Source organism: Triticum urartu, chromosome 3, assembly GCF_003073215.2.
Source record: "Triticum urartu cultivar G1812 chromosome 3, Tu2.1, whole genome shotgun sequence".
NCBI classification, from domain to species: Eukaryota; Viridiplantae; Streptophyta; class Magnoliopsida; order Poales; family Poaceae; genus Triticum; species Triticum urartu.
In genome coordinates this window covers 276,967,539-276,989,521 of record NC_053024.1, presented here as the reverse complement: position 1 = coordinate 276,989,521, position 21,983 = coordinate 276,967,539, and the positions used below count along the sequence as shown (strand labels likewise).

General features: G+C 48.2%; 1 protein-coding gene across 4 annotated transcripts in view; it reads right to left on the bottom strand.

Moving 5' to 3' along the window:
- Nucleotides 1-16,251, bottom strand: part of LOC125543813 (protein translocase subunit SECA1, chloroplastic) — a 40,089-nt gene extending 23,838 nt beyond the window's left edge. For 3 of the 4 annotated variants that reach the window (XM_048707289.1, XM_048707291.1, XM_048707292.1), the window contains exons 1-5: nt 15,750-16,250; nt 12,411-12,690; nt 11,856-11,959; nt 9,928-10,107; nt 6,876-7,094 (exon numbers count right to left, since the gene is read on the bottom strand). In XM_048707289.1, the coding sequence (XP_048563246.1) occupies nt 6,876-7,094; nt 9,928-10,107; nt 11,856-11,959; nt 12,411-12,690; nt 15,750-16,118 (1,152 nt within the window). In that variant the 5' untranslated portion in view covers nt 16,119-16,250. Of the gene's footprint in view, nt 1-6,875; nt 7,095-9,927; nt 10,108-11,855; nt 11,960-12,410; nt 12,691-15,749 lie in introns of all 4 variants that reach the window. The other variant, XR_007298801.1, reaches the window with a different exon arrangement.
- Nucleotides 16,252-21,983: the final 5,732 nt, after the last annotated feature.

Genomic DNA, 21,983 nt, shown 5'->3' with positions numbered 1-21,983 from the left:
TTAACACAGAAGAAGATATGCTCATGATCTCCTTACTCACATATGAGCTTCTGGTATGTTTAGCAAACTCACACGCATCACAGTTCAGCTTGCTCTTGTCCACACCACTCATTACATCAACAAATACTTGATACATTTTGTCAAAAGACAGATGTCCCATACTACAGTGATGGATTAAGGCTCTAGTCTCCTTATCATCAGCAACTGCAGCTAGCATGTGCATTCCCTCCCGGTCTGTCTTGCTACGGTCCATGTACCACAGCCCCCTACGCCTCGCTGCAGTCCCAAGACTCTTGCCCATTGATCTCTCCTGGATCGAGCACACAACCTTGTCCATAATTATTCGACAATCAATTTGGTCAATCAAAGCACTCAAGGATACTAAGTTGACGGAAAAGTGCAGCTGACTGTCCCAACTGTTGTGATGGGCTAGGTTGTGCCACTGCCGTGTAAATAGTTTTCTAATGTGTGTGGGACTGCGGAATATGGGATGCAAACTCATTAAAGTCTCCAGAAACATGTTGTGATGCTCCAGAGTCAAACACCCATGCATAATTTATTTTATGGGATGCTATTGATGCGTGTTCAAAACTAGCCACGGACAGGGGTGCGTGGAAGTTAGCTATCCACGTTGATGCGGAGCATCCCAAGGTCATCCCCATGGACCTACCATCGTCTCATCAAGTGCCTACTAGACCCATGACTCGATCACGTGCAAGAGCCTTTGAAACCGAGGTGACATCTCTCCTCTTACAATTCCACTTCGATGCGCATGAAGCATGGCTACTACCTCATATGGATACTTTGTGCATACTCAGGTATAATGGAGAAGCTAAGGAGTAAGGACAAGAAGAAGAGGAAGATGGACGAGAAGACGGAGAAGAAGAAGAGACAGGCGAACTCTCTGGACAGCCCGGAACTTTCGGCCAGAGCCCGGAACCTCCGACCCCCGGACCTTCCGGCCAACCCGGAGCTTCCGGCCTCCGACGACTCCGACCAGCCCAGGCGTGCCAACTCTCGGGTTAGCCCGGACCCCGCCCCGGACCTTCCGGCGCCCTGAACTTCCGGCCCCCGGATGCCAGCACAGCTCCACCGCGCCATCTCTCTGGTTAGGCCGGACCCTCCCCGGAACGTCCGGCGCCCGGAACTTCCGGCCTAGCCCGGAACTTCCGGCCCTGCCTGCGCGCAGCCACTCGGGCCCGAGGCCCATGTACCCCTTCACTTCGTCCCCCTTTTGCACTTAGACTATAAATAGACCCCCCTTTCATCCTAGCTAGGTTTAGCGTTGGTTTAGCTCATACTTAGAGATAGAGCTTCGCTCATCCACATCGGATCTACTCCTCGTGAGAGACCGCGGCCTCTTCGGAGAAGATCCCTTTGGATTCAAGCCCCCTTTCTAAGGGAAGATCCCCCCGTGGATTCAAGACCTCACGGAGAAGAACCGGTTACCTCTTGTATCGTCTGTTGTTGACTTTGGATCTTGTATCGTTCTATGTACCCGAGGATCTTGAGTACATGCTTTGAGCAAGAAGAACGCGCCTTTTGTTTGGGGACCATCTCAAAATGTTGCTTTCAATGAGTTTAAGAATTTGCTTACTCATGCTCCCGTGCTTGCTTTACCCAACTTCGACAAGCCTTTTGAGATTCATTGCGATGCTAGCGGTAATGGCATAGGGGGTGTGTTGACGCAAGAGAAGCGCCCCATAGTTTACTTTAGTGAGAAACTTTCCGGAGCGCAACTCAACTATCCCATCTATGACAAAGAGCTATATGCTTTAGTCCGCGTTTTACATGAATGGAAACATTACCTTCGTCCCCATGAGTTTATCATTCATACCGATCATGAGACCCTCAAGTATCTCAAGGTCAAACTAAGTTGAACAAGCGTCATACTAAATGGAGTGAATTCATTGAGTCTTTTCCCTATGTCATCAAATACATCAAGGGTAAAGAAAACATCGTAGCGGATGCGCTTTCCCGCATTTGCATGCTTGTCACGCAACTTGAATTAGATGTAATTGGCTTCGATCATATCAACGACTTATATGAGCATGATACAACTTTTGCCTTTCCTTATGCCAAGTGTTTGATGCATACTTCTTGGGATCGATATTACATCAAAGATGGATACCTTATGAGAGCTAACAAACTTTGCATTCCCGATTCCTCGCTTCGTTTGTTGCTTTTGCAGGAATCTCATGGAGGAGGCTTAATGGGACACTTTGGTCGCGACAAGACATTTGCTACGCTCTCCAAGAACTACTTTTGGTCCAAGATGCATCACGACGTCAATCGCTTCACCAACCGTTGTTCTACATGTCGCAAAGCTAAGTCTAAAGCCTAATCTCATGGCCTCTATATGCCACTTCCAATTCCATATCAACCATGAGAAGATATTAGCATGGACTTTGTGCTTGGTTTACCTAGAACTCGAAATGACAAGGATTCCGTTTTTGTTGTCGTGGACCGTTTCTCCAAAATGGCTCATTTCATTCCTTGCAATAAGATAGACGATGCTTCACATATTGCAAATTTGTTTTGTAGGGAAATCTTGCGTCTTCATGGAGTGCCAAAGACTATCGTCTCGGACCGTGACGTCAAGTTCCTTAGCTATTTTTGAAAGACCGCCAATCTCGGAATCAAGCTACTCTTTTCCACGGCATACCATCCTCAAACCGACGGCCAAACGGAGGTGACAAACCGCACACTCTCCGCTCTACTTCGAGTACTCATCAAGAAGAACATCAAGGAGTGGGAGGAGTGTCTACCCATCGCCGAGTACGCCTACAACCGAGCAAGACATTCGACTACCGGCAAGTCCCCCTTCGAGGTCGTCTATGGCTTCAACTCATTGTCCTCATTGAACATTTTACCTCTACCTCTTCAAGAGCGCACAAACTTGGACGCGAGTGCCCGAGCAAACTTCTTCAAGAAGATGCATGAAGATACAAGAAACACCATCGAGCGCCAAGTTCAACGCCTTGCGACCAAGCTCAACTTCAACAAGCAACCTATGGTCTTCAACATTGGTGATCGAGTGTGGCTACACCTTCGCAAGGACCGCTTCTCACAAGAACGCAAATCCAAGCTTCGCCCACGAGCGGATGGACCCTTCAAGGTGCTTGCACGCTACAACAACAACGCTTACAAGATCGACCTTCCACGCGACAAATACAACGTGAGCGACATCTTCAACGTCAAAGATCTTTCTCCTTTCCATGGTGATGAAGATTTTGATCCGAGGACGGATCTTCCCCAAGGGAGGGGAGATGGTGCGGAGCATCCCAAGGTCATCCCCATGGACCTACCATCGTCTCATCAAGTGCCTACTGGACCCATGACTCGATCACGTGCAAGAGCCTTTGAAACCAAGGTGACATCTCTCCTCTCACAATTCCACTTCGATGCGCATGAAGCATGGCTACTACCTCATATGAATATTTTGTGCATACTCAGGTACAATGGAGAAGCTAAGGAGCAAGGGTAAGAAGAAGAGGAAGATGAACGAGAAGACGGAGAAGAAGAAGAGACAGGCGTCAACTCTCTGGACAGCCCGGAACTTCCGACCGACCCGGAGCTTCCGGCCTCCGACGACTCCGACCAGCCCAGGCGTGCCAACTCTCGGGTTAGCCCGGACCCCGCCCCGGAACTTCCGGCCTGCCCGGACCTTTCGGCCCCGGATGCCAGCACAGCTCCACCGCGCCATCTCTCTGGTTAGGCCGGACCCTCCCCGGAACCTCCGGCGCCCGGAACTTCCGGCTCTGCCTGCGCGCAGCCACTCGGGCCCGAGGCCCATGTACCCCTTCACTTCGTCCCCCTTTTGCACTTAGACTATAAATAGACCCCCCCCCCTTTCATCCTAGCTAGGGTTAGCGTTGGTTTAGCTCATACTTAGAGATAGAGCTTCGCTCATCCACATCGAATCTACTCCTCGTGAGAGACCGCGACCTCTTCGGAGAAGATCCCTTTGGATTCAAGCCCCATTTCTAAGGGAAGATCCCCCCGTGGATTCAAGACCTCCTCACGAAGAAGAACCGGTTACCTCTTGTATCGTCCGTTGTTGACTTTGGATCTTGTATCGTTCTATGTACCCGAGGATCTAGCACATGTGTGACTTGTTCTTGTTAGTTTGAGTGTTCCTCTTGTGTTTCCCCTTGTATTTTCCCTCGTTTCCCTCCTCGTGTTCTCCGCGTTCTTCGCGGGATCCGCTCCTTTCGTGAAAGATCGGGCGATTAGGGTTCTACCCTACATCACACGTGCCAGAACCATTAGTTGGTTTCGAGATCTTATGGGTATCAGCTCTAGCCTACCCCAACTTGTTTGGGACTAAAGGCTTTGTTGTTGTTTTTGCTATTGATGTGTGTTCAATCTTACCTTCATTTGTATCGACAAAGTTGACATAACTAGTAGCAGTCTCCTGTCCTCGCTGCTTCACCTCGGCTGAGGTAGCTACATTTGCCTTGAGAGCATTCCAATAACCACCATGCCCATTCCGACCACCTTTGTTGCTGCTGCCACCACTATACCCTCTGCCTCTTATGGGTGGTTCTATGCAAATCCGACTGATATACCCTAGTTGACCACACTTGTAACAATCCCTAGAACCTCGTTGGTCAGCCACTCTGTAAGCAGATTCATTTTCATCTCCTCTAGATTGCAGGTGTACCTCTTCCTGGGACATCGCAACAATGTCCTCATCTAGAGACACAAGCGCTGTATGTGTGCCTGGCAATCTCCATGGATTATGCATAGGGAAGCTAATGGGGATCACACTTATCCAGATCGGCCCAAAGGTGTTGCAGCTTATTCACATACACCACCACATTGTTCGTCACAGCATGGATCTTGTCTTCAATTTGAGACATGAGCATCAAAGTTCCCCTACATGAGTACCTTTTGGACAGCAGGGTCCACACATCAAAAGCACTCGAGAATGCCTGAACAGACACTGCAATAGCAGGAATCAGAGAATTGAGCATACAAGCCAGTATCATGGAGTCAGTGACACTCCACTTTTTCCATTCTGACCTCTCCTTGCCAACCGGTTCTTCAACCGTTCCAAGGACATATCCCATCACACCCTTTGTCTTCAAGACCAACAAGGCCCGCCTGGTCAGCCCGCCTCGACCAGCTCAGGTAGCTGCTCACGCTATTCAACTTGACATCATTGCGCATGAGCTCAAGCAGATCTGTGTGGGACACAACAATGGCGCCACCTGCAGGAGGTGACCCCTCGGCAGCTTTCATAATCATTAGCGACGCAAGTTTCCCTATATCAGCAGTAAATTCAGTCCCCATGACTGCCTCCGCCTCCTCTTCTCCTGGATGTACCATCTACAGGGTTACGTCCTTCCTCTGCAATCAACAGCCACACCGCAACCAGGATCACTCACTTGGCTGTGAGACCTCTCCTACGTGCGCCAGCACCAAGCTAGCCAGCAGCGGCACCACCAACTCCAACCAGCACCAGCAGCTCTCAGCAGAATCAGCAGTACAGCACGCAGCAGCACCTGTGCTTCCTCTGCCAAGCAGCACCAACTCACCCAGCAATACCACAGCACCCATTTCGTATTCCTCTGCCAAGCCCTGAGTGTTGGACGCATGCATCCGCACATGCAGTCCATGCAGCTCCGACGTGACCACGTCCCTGCTCCCAACTGCCTGCGCTCCTTCCTCCACTCTGATCGCATGCAGCTAGCATCTAAGGACTTAGTTAATCAGTTAGTGTGTGCACGTTGTGCCTATGTACTGGTATATATATATGTACTCTCCTGTGAATGAATACAGTGTGTGATTGCTCCAGTTCTAGTCTGTTCCACTACATGGTATCAGATACCTAATTCTTTCTCCCGATCCGAACCTCTCGCTTCCGCCTCCCTCCCATGGACTTCTCTGATCTGACCTCCGGCGGCTCCTCCAGCTCCAATCCGTTTGCCGCCCCAGCCAGCCTCCTCTCTGTTCCTCTCTCCACCATCCTCACCCTCAACATCCATGGCCAAATTCCCGTCACCCTCCACCTCAACCCTCCCAACTTCAAGCTCTGGTGCTCCTTCTTCCACGCCCTCTTCATGTCGTACGGCATCTACGACCACGTCGACGGCTCCGTCGACGCCAAGCACCGCCGCCACGACGTCGCCTGGACACAGTTGGACTGGTGCATCGTCCGTTGGCTGTACACCATGATTTCCGACGAGCTCCAAGGTATGGTTCCGCAGGACCATCCCTCCGCCTTCATCTTGTGGAAGGCCATCTGCAGTCTGTTTCTGGACAACCGCACTCAGCGCGGCCCGTCGCTCGGTGCTGCCCGGCGGCCATGGCCGTGTGGGCGGCGTAGTAGCCGGGATGTGGCGTTCAGTGGCGGTGAGTGTTGGCCGGGTTGAAAACCTGCTCTATCTTCGGACGAACCGGCGGTGGAGTTGCTCGTTCCCTTCTTGAAGGCGTCGTCGCGGCTCTCATTGCCCGTTGTGTGGATCCAGGGGAAACTCTGATCCTCGGATTGGACGGTGGCGGCACTCCAGTGTCGTAATCTTCCTGAAGGCATCGTCTTGGAGCTCACTGTTCGTCGTATGTGGCTTCATTTCTTTGCGGTGCCGTGGTCACTGTTGGAGTCCCCGGTTGCTCTTGTAGTGCTAAGGGTCGTATTGCTGCGCTCAGCGCCTATGTATCCTGCCTTGGGTGTGTGCGTGTGTTGTGGTGGCGTGCGTTTGTACCGGGTTATTGTCGGTCATTGCTTTATATATAAAGCGGCGCGAAAGCCTTTTTCGGTGAAGTTAGCCACTGACTTAATTTTGGGCTATACAAAAATTGCCTTACAGCACCGAGAATAATAGTGCAATACTTACTTTGTTTGGAGAAAAAAATAATGCAATACTTACTGCCATAACTCGACCTGTGAACTCATCCACAATAAGCACCTCCTTGCTACGAACAATATAATTCACATCTCTAAGGAAGAGCTCCTTGGCTTTGATTGCATTTAAAACATATGAAGCCCATTGTTCACGAGGATCATATAAATCATCTATGTCCAGTATTTCTTCAGCATCAGCGTAGCCTTGTTCTGTTAGTAAAACATTTCTCTGTTTTTCATCAACCTGAAAAATAATATTTATAAGAGAACGAATTGGATTGCAGCTCACAAACTAGTAAACAGGAGTATGAATACAAGAACAGATTTATGGCTAGGTCAAAGAGAAGATCTATCAGCAATGTACTCGTATATTTTAAAAATGTACTATTCTGAAGTGAACAGCAATAGAATACTTCTTACAGAACGTGCAAAAAACAATTACCCTTCTTTTCAGAAGCACAATTGTTACAAGAGTTAAGAGACAAGGCAACAAGTGCCACCCATAACAACACACAACAGTAAGTGAATATTAGTACCGGTATTCAAACAAGAACACAGGTGAAAGATGGGGAGAGAATACAAGTTTCTTTCAAGGCAAGCTACATGATTTCATGTGCTGTGTGTGCCACATGCATCGGTTATGCCGCATGAGCCGCTTGTTGTGTTTTCTCGTTTTTTGGGCTTGTTGAGTTGTGCCCTCAGCAGAACCCCCCTTTTTGGACCTGTGTGTGCTACCATGTGAGTTTGTGCGTGTGTGTGCGGCGTGAACCTTGTTGTTTTGTTGGACCTTGTGGCTCTGGTGGTTGCTTTATTATATATAAAGTGGGGCAAAAGCCTTTTTCGGTAAAAGAATAAAGTTGTGAGGCTGAAGCGTGATGACGGGGTGCTTACAGAGCGTTAAGGAGTACTGGTGTAGGTGTCCATACGTATTCCTATTAGTCTAGATTTCATTCCTTGTATCCCAAGTCTCCTGTACTATATATTTGCCCCTTGGCCTATGCAAACAGATAAGTTGCTCCTCTAACATGGTATCAGGAGCCCAGGTTTGGGGGGGAGGGGGGGTGTTCCGGCGCCACAACCCGTCCATCTCTCTTCCGATCGATTTCTTGGTTTCCCACCTCCCTCAATCTATTTTTCCGGTATCCCATCTCAGTTAATCGATCTCCTCTCCAGCACAAAACACCAACTTCACTGTATGTCCAGATTCGTTCACTCAATTGATCATGCCAGGATACGGCAAGAATTCGGGACGGGAGAGAGGATACAGGTGGGAGAGGAAGAGGGGTTGGTGAGATTCAGAGAAAGGAGATGAAAAGTTCAGATACAACTCATTTCACACCCCACACGCTAAGCCAACGGTCTCTACTTATCCTACATGCGCACACACGCTTACAGGTGGCCCCATGGTTCACCGCGTTCGGCTCACAAAGCCTTCTTCCTCGTATTGTGACATCAGATATGCTGGTATTGTCATGCCAGTCGATTTGCTACTGTTCTGGTTAGATTGTATACCTGCAGTAGCATATCTGTGGAAATGATCCATGCTACATTTTGTTAAATATGGGAGAACACCAGCATGCATCACCATGCAACTGTGCAACACGAGGAGCACCGTACGTACGTAGGTGCGTACGTGCAAGGTCACGTAAACATTTGACCTCAAGAAAGCATGTGGTTTGGTTTGACCCCCCGCACTTTCGAAGAGTCTGTTGAATTAGGCCGGCCGGTAAAAAATCAGGTCAAGTCTACTACGTTTAGGAATTTTCCCCTGGATGAGCGGCGGGGTGGGCGGACAGAGTCAGCCGGCCGGATAGCAACCGCAACATGGCCGGAGCCCGGAGTGGCCACCTCGCCCACACACACCTACTCGTGGACTTGGTCCCCGCCTTGGTTTCTTCCTCTTTTCTCCAATGCTAAGAGCGTCAATGATCAATGTCGATCGACGTCGCACTCACAAACCATACTGCATGAAACTAGACCCACAGCTGAATACGTTCTAAATACATTGGATGCATGCGCTCAGACTCAGGAATACAGAATACACACGCATCCCGAAAAAGACCAACGGAGGAGATAACATGTTCAGCTGTGCTCACTCTCAGAAACGAATTTTCCATAATTAGGCTCAATGCTGCATATTTCTGGTCACATTATGTACAGGGGTAAAAAGGTCTTTTCATGTGTACAAAATGAACTAGAGTGTCATATAGGGAAAGAAATTAAGAGTATAGGTCATATAGGGAAGAAATTTTTTCCAGTGTCAAATAAGGAACATGATTTTAAGGGAGTGTCAAATAAGGAATTCTCTCAAGGTGATACCCTGGGAAGTGTGTGGTGGCAAGCATCTGCCATTTCTGTGACAAGAAGGTCCCATAAAAGCTGAAAGGTAAGTTCTCTAGGACGACAATCAAAATTGTGATGCTATATGGAGCAGAACGTTGGCACACTAAAAGACAACACACCTGACAAATGAGCATTACAGATTGTGCATGCTATGGTGTGTGTGGCCATACAAGGACAAAAAATAGGAATGAGGTAATACATGATAGGGTAGGGTGGCACCAAATTAAGAGAAGTGTGTCCAACAGCGAGTAAGGTGGTTTGGACATATCCTACAAGGGCCTCCAGAAGCACCAGTTAATAGTGGGATTCTAAAGGGTAGCAAAAATACTAAGAGGGACAGGGGCAACCAAAGTTGACATGGTGGGAGGCGGTAAAGAGGTATTTGAAGGATTGGAATGTACCTGGAAATTTGGCTCATGATAGGACTGCATGGAGATCAGCAATCCATGTGCCGGAACCTTAATTTACTCTTTTATTCTTCGTTTACTTTTTTCTATATTTCACTTTTTTGGTTTCCATATGTTTCTGTTGGGTTCCATATCTAGCATACCCCAACTTGCCTGGGACAAAAGGCTGCTGTTGTTTTTGTTGTTGTTCTTGTTGTATTTTACATTGTTCAGTTAAAATGATCTGTTGGCTGTTGCATGATCTATCTAGAACAGAACATTCATTCTGAGATTCTACAGGGATAAGAAATATGCAGTAACAAAAGAGTAAGAATTGATTGTGCTCACAGTATAATGAATATCTTGTTCAAAAGCTTCAGCTATTTTTGCTGCTTTGTAATACCGGTCACTTGGCTTTTCAGCCAGGCCTGATATTATAAGAGGTGTCCGTGCTTCATCAACAAGGATTGAATCAACTTCATCTATCACACAGTAATTAAAGTTCCTCAAGACAAGCTCATCTACAGTCTGCAAATAAAGATTCGGTTAAGTGCAGAAGCTGTGAACCTGAGAGAACAGGAAGAAATGAAATAGTGGTCCTTAAAACTTGAGAGTAAAATGCACCCAAGGTCCTAAAAGTATTCCGGGGGTGTCAGCTCAGTCCTATAAGTATGAAAATGCACATTTAAGTCCCCAAAAGGATAGGTGATTCATCGCAGGTCCTACTCAGGTCTGACCTGCCCGCATGGAGCATTGAAATGCAATGTAGGTAATATTTTGCAGTCACACAATAGTCTATTGTAATTCCGTGGTCCCGTGCTAATGTTGTGCGCTATGTCACAGTCACCTACTTCTTGTGGATGGTGCACATGCTCGCGTGGACGTTGAGATAGGAGAACTTGTTACGGATGTGACCTTTTTTCATGTTCTTTATCCCCCGTTTCAGGTGATTGGCAGGCTCTGATGGGCGGTGATGCTGCGCAGGATAGTACTTGACCATGGCCCGGGCTTCACATGCGGTGGAGAGGTCAGGCCCTGCAGCGGTGGCATGATGTCCGGTGTGCAGCGGCTGTTCATCGGGCTCACAACTGGTACGCACGCTCGCTGGACGAGAGTCAGAGCAGAGCCCAATGTCGCTGCTCGATCCCAAGGCGCTCATGCTCAGTCGCCGCGCTTGCCGAGGACCTACGAAGCAGGACCAGGCCGGGGATCGGCCTTGTGGTGGACGTCGCCCTGGCTGCCGACAACGACGACGGCAAGACCTGTCGTCCCTGGCTGTCCAACTCACCACCTTCGGATCTATTCGCAAGTTGGCATGTGAATAGACTCAGAGGTATGGCTCAAGAGGCCTATACCTGGACACAGAGGGGGCAACAACAATTTTCAGATAAACCGCGAAAGCCAGGACTTGAACTCGAGACCTTAGGCTCCGATACCATGTTAAGCTTCATGCACTAGCCAACGCAACCAAAAATCCGAACCGAGGGAAAGGGCTAGGCAATCCACATATACACTAGCATGTTAAGCTTCATGCACTAGCCAAGGCAACCAAAAGTTCAAACTAATGGAAAGGGCTAGGCCATCCACATATACATTTCATCACCCTTCTCACGTATGATGCGGGAAGTAACACATGAATAGACTCGGAGTATGCTCAAGAGACCTATACGTGGACACAAAAGGCGTTACAACAATTTTTGGATAAATTGTGGAAGTCGGGACTTGAACCCAAGTCCTTAGGCCCTGATACCATGTTAAGCTTCATGCACTAGCCAACGCAACCAAAAGTCCGAGAACTGATGGAAAGGGCTACGCAATCCACATATACACTTCAACACCCCCTCAAATGTGACGCGGGAAGTCAACATGTGACATGGCTCAAGAGGCCCATACGTGGACACGGAGGGGGAACAACATTTTTTGGATAAATTGCGAAAGTCAAGACTTGAACTCAAGACCTTAGGCTCTGATACCATGTTAAGCTTCATGCACTAGACAACGCAACCAAAAGTTCGAACTGATGAAAAGGGCCAGGCAATCCACATATACATTTCAACAACATATTTGACAACGGGCCATGAGGGTAGGTTAGACTTGGGTAGGACCAATGGTGAACCATTTATCCACTTTTAGTGCTCAAATGTGCATTTTCGTAGTTATACGGCCTAGTTGACGCAGGAAATACTGTAAGGACCTCTGGTGCATTTTACCCAAACTTAAAAGGCAAGCATGCGATCAAACATTGATAAACATTGTCCACAAAGGAAGAGGCCTACCATCGCAAGGTTATCTCTTAGATAATCAAATCCAAGCTCACTATTTGTGACATAAGTAATATCACACAAGTAATTTTCCCTCCTTTGCTCCGGTGTCATGTTCTCTGCCAAAACAAAGACCAACTGTTCAACAAACATCAATAACAAATAAAGGAAATCAATAAATGATGCCAGAAAAAGAGAGAACTCAAAAATAAGTGCTTGATGGGCACATGAAGTTGTTGCGTAGCAGCAGTGACAGGCTAACGGACTCAGAATAATACTACAATCAGCTAAACATCCATCTTGTTTGGCATGCGTTTTCTGGAACAGACAAGTAAAAATCTATCTCAATTGTCATGTGTTTTCTGACCAGACATGTACAATTATTGGGCATTTTTGTTCTTTTCTCACGCATATCAGTACTTCCACGAGCAACTCATTTCATTCACAAGAGTTCAGTTGGTACGTTAGTACCTTAATTATGTTTGGCGTATTAAGGTGGATACTGAACAAAGTGTGCAATTTGGAGATGGCACAAACAACAATAATGAACAACGTGGAGTGGTCACATACGTTGAATTAGTCCAACTTGCAGTCCTAGAAAGCGGGGAACTTGACCAACCCACTCACAGTCACGTCTGGCAAGATAATCATTTACTGTGACAACATGGACTCCTTTACCACTTAATGCATTTAAGTACGCTGGCAGGATAGCCACGAGTGTCTTCCCCTCTCCAGTCTTCATTTCTGCAATCTCCCCCTTATGCAGAACCATCCCACCAATCAACTGTACATCAAAGGGGCGAAGACCAAGAACTCTATTGGAAGCCTCCCTCACAACAGCAAATGCTTCCTGCAATAGCCAAGAAACCATCAAAATATTTCCACCTTGAAATATCTTTTTTCAGCAGTTGACATGTTGGCATGTTGAATATATCATAAAACAAAGTACTTTTGCAGTTTTCAGACAAACACTGTAGTAGGCTAGTAGCTACTGAGGAAAATAGTTGGGAGAAGCTCACATTTAGTTATCCTGTTGCGCTTCAAAACCATCAAAATATTTCTACTGAGGAATATAGATGTGGGAGAAGCTCACATTTGGAGATGTTTTTGAGTTATCACATTTTTCAATAATGAAGTGGCAAAGTAGGTCATATAGTTCCCGAGTTCTTCAATTTTTAAAATGAGGTTCTACTATTTGTATGTTATGAAATCAAATAACATCTATCCTTGTTACATGTTATTCCCTAAAAAGCACATATACGGCAGACTCTGTCGTATCAGTGTATAGAACACTAGAGATACGGGGATCCCTGGATATGCGGCAATATGTGTATCCCCGAGTATCAATGCAGCCTAGTAAAGCCCAACCCTCTCGGGTTGGGTCGGCAATCTTGGTACTGTGTAGGGCATTTGTGAGGGCCGAGCAAAAGCTCTGCGCGTCAGCGCCGGCGACGATGACGGCTACAGGCGTCACTTCCCTCCAGGGGGCGTTGTTGTGGGTCTCCTCGTGTTGCCTGGGCTCCGGGGTGAAAACCCTTGTCTGTCCTTCGGACTCGACGACGGTGGCGCATGGTGTCATCACCCTCTTAGGGGCGTCGTTGCGGAACCCCGGCTCATTTCGGTTGCAGCTTGCCAGCGGCTTCGGGCTTGCCTTTTTCCTGACATGTGGCACCTAATATATGGCGTGGGGTGGTCCCGATGGTCTCCTATCTTTTAGACGTGTCCCTATGATTATCGTTCTCGGTCCTTGCGATCTCCTGGCAGGAGCGGCGCTCCTCGGCCCGGAGCGAGGGGGGAGGACTCTACGGTGAGTCGGCCCCTTCCGGAGATGCTCGGTGTGTTCCGTGCTACAGGGTCCGATGGTTTTCTCAGTGGCGACGCGGTTTCACTCTTGTTCAATAGTTTTGGGCGTCTTGTTAGGTGTGGCGTCTCCTGTTTTCTTGTGCGGCTTCGGGTTAAGGGCACTTGTGCCACTCGCTCGGATGCTGTTGTATTTTTCTTTTGGCCTGCTTTGTTGAGGGTTTCCTCACCACTTTGTATCAGTTCGGCCGTTTGTGCCTTTATTTATAAAGGGGGGCGAAAGCCTATTTTGAGGAAAGCCCAACCCTAGATAGGTCCCAGTCCTCAATCGACCAGGGCAGCTCGATCCAGTCCCGACTCCCGCGATCCCATGCACGAGTGCGCCACCACTGCCCGTCGCTGAATCTCCCGGCGGCAAGCAAGGTAATTTTCCCGACAGTTCTCCTCAATGTTCAAGTGCTTGCTGTCTGCTGACTTGCTGCCACCTGCCACTGCCGTTACTGGCTTGATGCTACCTCACATGCTGTTGTTGTATACCTGCTGCTGTTGAGTTGCTTGCTGCTGTTGTTGGCTTGTTGCATATGCTAGATGTTTCTGTCGAGTAATTGAGTTGCTGCTGAACTGCTATTGTTGCTTCCTTGCTTGCTACCTTACTAGCTAGGGAATGGCATCTGCAAGCAGTGGCATGGGGCAGGCAGCCACTCTTCTTTTGGTGGAGCTGCAAACAACGTCAGTGCTGATAGTGAAGAGGTTGAGGCTAGGGCTGGTTGCTCACAATCCTAAATATCCTCTGTGGGCTCGTGCGACAAGAATATTACCAGTTGCAGACTCTACTTTCTAGGTTATTTCTATGTTCATTTGTTGCTAAGTTATTTCTATGTTCTTGTTGCTGTTTAGGTTATTTCTATGTCCGTTTGTTGCACCTTACGTTCAACTTCCTTGACCTTGTCATGGCATATCAAATTATGGCATAATCTGATATTTACAAAATCACTCTAGGATGCTGTCCCCACTTATCAACACCAGAAGCTTCCATCCATCTATACATATAAACATACGTTTACCAGCTTCTGAACTACTCCGTCTGTCTCATCCGTTCGAGCGACAATTAATATGGGACAAAGTACTATGCAGCCATGATATTTGTGTTCATATTTAGAAATGTTATTTATTCTATACTGCCTTGCAAGCTGATTTGACAAAGAAAAATACTGTATGGAACTTCATGATCAAAGTCTTGAGTTGCAGAAAATACTAAAATAACCAATGATGTCAGAACAAATGAATAATTAAATATGCAACTTAACATTGGATTCTAACTTTTACCTGTATTACATATATGTTGAATAATCATTTTACAACTATTGAGAAACATTTGTAAATATGCCTACAGGATATTTTACTAGTGTTTTTCTGTGTAGCACATCACATAACTTCAGATTGTACTTCACACAATTTTTCACTATTATTGGCTAGTTGTATTTAAACACATCATTTGTTGTGCCTGTACATTGCATTCCATATTATATTTTAGAGATATGTACCATCAACATTTATACCAAACTAACTCACGACAATGTACAGGAATGACACTGGTAATATTATATTGTAGTTACTTCCAAGCTAAGCAATGTCTAATGGTAAGCCTTTCAAGCTAAGCAATGTCTTCTTGTTTTTTGGGTGACACGGCCTTCAGTAAGGAATTATTGTACAACGTTCCTGAACTACCTTCGCAGCTTGATATGTTTAGATGTTGAACCTAACCTAGTTCTTGGCGCCCACATAAGTGGACTGAAAAAGCAATCACCAAAGTCACAATTTATAACTATAGTTTTTTAAATTTTTTGCAGGGAATTTACAACTAGAGTTGTGGTGACCACAAGTTGACAGTGTAAACTAATTAATACTACCTCTATCTTGATATAAGACGTTTTTGCAGTTCAAATGTTAAGGTACAGAGGTAGTAGTTGCTTTATTTGATTAACCATTGTCAGGGCGAAATTTAATTACAAACTCCGTATCCATTCCCTCTGCCTCGAATCGAAACTGAACAGAAATCTGGAGTATTTAAGAGATTGTAAGTGATTCTGGATGTTGTCCAATACGTACGGGGAGGAGGGAGCCGAGGGATTCCCCGGCGCGCGCGCGCTCTTGCAGCGCGGAGGTGCGGGCGCGGAGGTCAGCGTCCGAGAGCGCGGAGACCTCGGGCTCCAGCCTGTTGACGAGCGCAACAGTGTCGTTGTACCTCCTCTTCGCTGCCTCACCGTCGTCGCCGCCGCCTCCGCCGAACATGCCGCCCAGCAATCCCCCCAGCCCCGCGCGCGCTGCCTCGCCGCCTCCCCGCCTCTGCAGCCCGCGACAGCGCCGGCGGAAAAACTGGACGTGGCCGACGCCACTGCTGATACTACAGGGAGGAGACGGGTGTGGAAAGTGGAGGGATGTGGCGCAGGTGGCGGTGGACGAAAGTGCCGTCACCATCGCGCCGCGAGCTCGCTGCTGGCTTCAGCTCCTCCGCTTCACTTGTGTTCTAGTGCAGTATGGCATGCACGGCGCCGCGTGCTCTCGGCGATAGGCAGTTGTGGCCGTGGATGATGGAACGAGGTCGGTGAAAGAACGAGGATAAGGAGTCGGACAAAGCCCATCTCTTTTTTTTCTTTTTTGATTTGATATTGAAAAGCACATCTCTAGCCGACCATGTACGGGGAGATTTGTAAAACTTGTCACTTAGGTTAGACCGTGAGATCAACCCAAAAAATCATATTTAGACATTTTTTTAAAATCTGAAATTATTTGACAGCATTCATATGAGGTATGTCTACAACCCTAAAAAAATCAGCTCAAAACTCGATGTATATTGAGAGATTAAAAGACAAATTCGAATGTGAATATTGACATCTTTGGGAAATAAAACTTTGATATTATTCACATTCATTGTCTTTTCTGTTTCTATTAATGTAAGTTAAACTAGAAGTTGAAATTTTTTGAGTTTGTACATCAAACATTAAGGTGTGTCTACAAAAATTTGAGAATGTTTGAACATGTTTTTTTTTCAAAAAACTCGAACTCATTGATCTCACTTAGTGTGAGATCGCACACAAGTCTCCCACATGGAAACATTTGGGCTATGAGTTAGCCAGTGGGCTTAAGAGCAATCACTAGTAAGCCAAAAGGAGAAAAAAAAAGGATTGGCTAGATGTAAGTCGCCTGAAAACCAAATTTGGTTCAATTGATTCCTATGAGCCGCCGGATGCAAGATGGATGACCAGATCAGCTTCTTCAACCTTTCGAAAACGGTTATTGTCCAACGTCTTCAACCTCGAACCGCCCGATCTACCATCGGCCTAACCATCTCATGCCACCGTCCGCGGCCGGCGATGCTACCGCGCCAGCCTCTCCACCCTCCCCGCAACCCCCCCCACCACTGTGCTGCCCCTCCCCCCCCCCTCCACCACCATGATCCATTTTTTCGGTGAACTGCACACCCACCCCCAACACCCCTAAGATAGATCATGGGGCACCCTGCCACCCTAAGATAGATCATGGGGTAGTTTCTCCAGCGAGTGGCGGCTGCCTCCTTTCTACGAAAATTAGCTGACCTAAGTTCTATTTTCAAGCGACTTACATTTAGCTATTGCGAAAAAAACTATGTCTATAATGGACTTCACATAGTTTCAGGGTTGGTCCTAACATTTCGGGGCCCGGGGCGAAACTAGAACCGGGGCCTCTTAACATAGTAACCCCAAACTCGTGTAGAATAATATCTATGTCTAAATTGTGTCCCATCGATCAATTATCAATGGGCATATTGCAACAACAAAGAAGCAATATTGATCATCATTTATAAATATTGACCGTTTTACTATATAAATAGTTGCCAATCATGATGGCAAAAATGCAGGCATATGCTATGAGAGTAGTACCTTCTCTGATTCTCCCTAATCCGCTGAATATATTTCTTCCACGGATCAACTTGAAGGGTCAAATGGCACTCAGATCATAAATTTGAATAATATATATTAACGGCGACATGTACCTAGGATAGGGTCATAGGCCTGACCTAGTGTAACACCCCCAGTGTCACGCTACAGTAATCCACTGTTAATGGTGTCATGTCATCATATTACTGTTGCTAACCTTCACTCGATCTAAATCACCATTCAAATTCAAATCCAATCTAAAGTCAAAATTCAAATTTGTCAAACTTCAAATTAAAAATGTTCAAGGTGTGGAAAATAATCCCTAGATATTTGTCATGTTGGAAACAACCTCTTTTGGATTCCCAAAGTGCCCCTGAAAATTATTTAGTGGTCCAGCAGCTTTTAAAATTGGCCTTTTCATTTTCTCTAAATGGTTAGACATCTCCTTTTGACTCCATAATTTTTGTTTCCATCTCATTATATCGTGCTAGAATTATGTGCCAAGTTTTATTCAAAATAAAACTTATTTGGTACTAAAAGGAAATGCAAAACTAAGGCTAAAAATGTTAAACGGAAAAGATTTATAAAAAAGAAAAAGAGAAACACACACACCCCACCCCCCCACGCTGGGCCGAATGGCCCAGCTGGCCGCCGCACCGGCCGGCCCCCCAGGCCCAGCCGGGCCTCCCTATCCACCCCACCCCACTCTCGAACCCTAACCTCTCCCGAACCCTTTGCCACTCCACCACCGCCCGGCGCCTCTGGCCACCCCTCGCCGGTGCCGCCCCACTGCCGTCCTCCTCGCCTCCTCCCCCTCCCGATCTGGGTGCCTCGCCGCGGCGCCCCGACGACGCCACCGCCCGACGTCGCCGTCGTCGCCTCACCGCCTCGACCACGCCTCCTCGCCGGACCGCCACACCGTCGTCCTCCCCTGCGTCACGCCGCCCTCGTCCCCCTCCTCGACAACCACTGTCGTTGCCCTACGAGCCGCCGTGAGCCCCGGCCTCCGCCTTTCCTCTTCCCCCCACTTGCTCCAAGGCGACCCGACATCACCACCGCGCCACTGGCCCGCTCCGGCGCGCCCCGATGCGTGCACACCGCGCCCAAGCCGTGCCCCACTGTGACGCCCCCGATTCAATCGTACACTATTCATACACGCAAACGTGTACGATCAAGATCAGGGACTCGCGGGAAGATATCACAACACAACTCTACAAATAAAATAAGTCATACAAGCATCATATTACAAGCCAGGGGCCTCGGGGGCTCGAATACAAGAGCTCGATCATAGACGAGTCAGCGGAAGCAACAATATCTGAGTACAGACATAAGTTAAACAAGTTTGCCTTAAGAAGGCTAGCACAAACTGGGATACAGATCGAAAGAGGCGCAGGCCTCCTGCCTGGGATCCTCCTAAACTACTCCTGGTCGTCGTCAGCGGGCTGCACGTAGTAGTAGGCACCTCCCGAGTAGTAGTAGTCGTCATCGACAGTGGCATCTGGCTCCTGGGCTCCATCGTCTGGTCGCAGCAATCGAGTATAGAAAAGGGGAGAAGAGGGAGCAAAGCAACCGTGAGTACTCATCCAAAGTACTCGCAAGCAAGGAGCTACACTACATATATATGCATTGGTATCAAATGGATTAATGGTATCATATGTGGACTGAACTGCAGAATGTCGGAATAAGAGGGGGATAGCTAGTCATTTCGAAGACTACGCTTTTGGTAACGTCCATCTTGCAGCAGGAGAAGAGAGTAGATGGTAAGTTCACCAAGTAGCATCGTGTAGCATAATCCTAACCGATGATCCTCCCTTCGTCGCCCTGTGAGAGAGCGATCACCGGTTGTATCTGGCACTTGGAAGGGTGTGTTTTATTAAGTATCGGGTTCTAGTTGTCATAAGGTCAAGGTACAACTCTGGGTCGTCCTTTTACCGAGGGACACGGCTATTCGAATAGATCAACTTCCCTGCAGGGGTGCACCACATTTCCCAACACGCTCTATCCCCTTTGTCCGGACACACTTTTCTGGGTCATGCCCGGCCTCGGAAGATCAACACGTCGCAGCCCTACCTAGGCACAACAGAGAGGTCAGCACGTTGGTCTAAATCCTATGGCGCAGGGGTCTGGGCCCATCGCCTATTGCACACCTACACATTGTGTACGCGGCCGGAGAGCAGACCTAGCAACCTCCATTACAAAGGAAGTTGCGTTACGCGGTCCAACCCGGCGCGTGTCGCTCAGTCGCTGACGTCACGAAGGCTTCGGCTGATACCACGACGTCGAGTGCCCATAACTGTCCCCGCGTAGATGGTTAGTGCGTATAGGCTAGTAGCCAGACTCGGATCAAATACCAAGATCTCGTTAAGCGTGTTATTTTGATATAACCACGGACGCCGACCAGGGCCAGGCCCATCTCTCTCCTAGGTGGTCTCAACCTGCCATGTCGCTCCGCCACAAAGTAACAGTCGGGGGCCTTCGGGAACTCAGGCCCACCTCTACCGGGATGGAGCCACCTGCCCCTTCAGCCCCCAACATCGGAATCACTCGCGGGTACTCCTGCGAGCCGACCCGACTTTAATCACCACCTGTATAGCATGTATATATGTATAAGTATATACCCGTGATCACCTCCCGAGTGATCACGGCCCGATAGTATAGCATGGCAGACGGACAAGAATGTAGGGCCACTGATGATAAACTAGCATCCTATACTAAGCATTAGGATTGCAGGTAAAGGTAACAACAGTAGTAGCAAGGACAGGCTATGCATCAGGATAGGATTAACGGAAGCAGTAACATGCTACACTACTCTAATGCAATCAGTATAGAGAAGAGTAGGCGATATCTGGTGATCAAGGGGGGGGGGCTTGCCTGGTTGCTCTACAGACAGAAACGGACCCTCGAAGGTGAAGTAGTCGATCACAGGTTCAACCACGGTCTCAGGGTTTACCGGAAAGAAATAACGGAGGGGGAACACAATAAATAACAGAGCAATAAAAACATCACAAAGCATAACATGGCAATACACGGTGTTAGGGGTGACCTAATGCAGTAGTAGGTGATACCGGTGAAGTGAGGAAAACATCCGGGAAAATATCCTCGGTGTTTCGCGTTTTCGGACAGATGAATCAAAGAGGAAAAGTTGCGTGTTCGCTATGCTAGGGATGCGTGGCGGACGAACGGGCTGCGTATCCGAATTCGTCTCGTCGTTCTGAGCAACTTTCATGTACAAAGTATTTTCATCCGAGGTATGGTTTATTTTATATTAAATTTCAAAGTTTTAATAATTTTCTGAAATTAATATAACTAGTTTAAACCAAATTGATCAAGTCAAATTGACTAGTCAAAAGGGCAGATGTGGCCCACATGTCATAATCTAATTACCCAAACAAATAAATAAACCTAACTTATTTAATGAGGGTCTACATGTCATATACTACTAGACTAACTTAGCACAAATTAATACGTACTAGCTAAACCTAGTACTAGTGCTAATCTAAGCAACGGCCGGCCATTACTGGGCATAGCCCAATCAGCCACACACACGCATTCAGGACACACGCAAGGGCCGACCATTCAGTAACAGCAGTAGCCAACGGTAGCAGGTAGCAGTAGCACCAACAACAGTGCAGTAGGCGCCAGCGGCAGCGGCGGCAAGTGACAAGCAGCAGGAACAGTGGCCAGTCAACAGCAAGAAGCAGCAGTAGCGGAAAGAGTACCTACAAAGCAGCAGCCCTGGCAGCAAAGTAAAAGCAGCAACAATACAGAGTAGTCGTGGCTCATCAACAATAGGAATAGGCAGAGCAGGTGCCGCGGGCGGCTGCAGGGGCGCGCGTTGGACGCGGCCAGGGCGAGCGGGGGCCAGCGCCGGGCGCGGCGGGGACCAGCACGGGGTGGGCTGGCACGGCCAAACGCAGCCCAAGGCGAGGCAGGTGAGGGGTTCGGCGAACGCGGGGCGCGGCAGGGGCGGAGGTCGTGCACGAGGAGCGGCGGGCGGAGGCAGCGGCTTACAGGCGTAGGAGGCAGAGGAAGCACGCGCGGGGCGGGACCGTGTGTGCGCGGTAGCAACAGCACGCGAGCATCAGCAACAAAAGTAGCACAAGGAGTAGGAGCAGCATGCTCGTACGTACACGTACGCTTAAGCTCGCGCACGACGGTGGCGGCCGCTACGGAACGGATTAGAAGGGAGGATAGGGGAAACCAGCGTCTGCTCACAGCGGTGACGAGGAGCCGCACGGGGTGGTCGGGGATGCGGTGCCGGTGACGAAGTCGTCCTCGGGAGGCGGCGACCATAGTCGGGGAAGACAAGGCGATGGCGACGAGGGGAGGCTTCTCTGGCTCGAACGACTCCTCCAAGATGGTGTAGTCGAAGACGACGCTTCCGCTGTACAGCCTTACGATCGACGGGGACGACGGTGACCGCGCG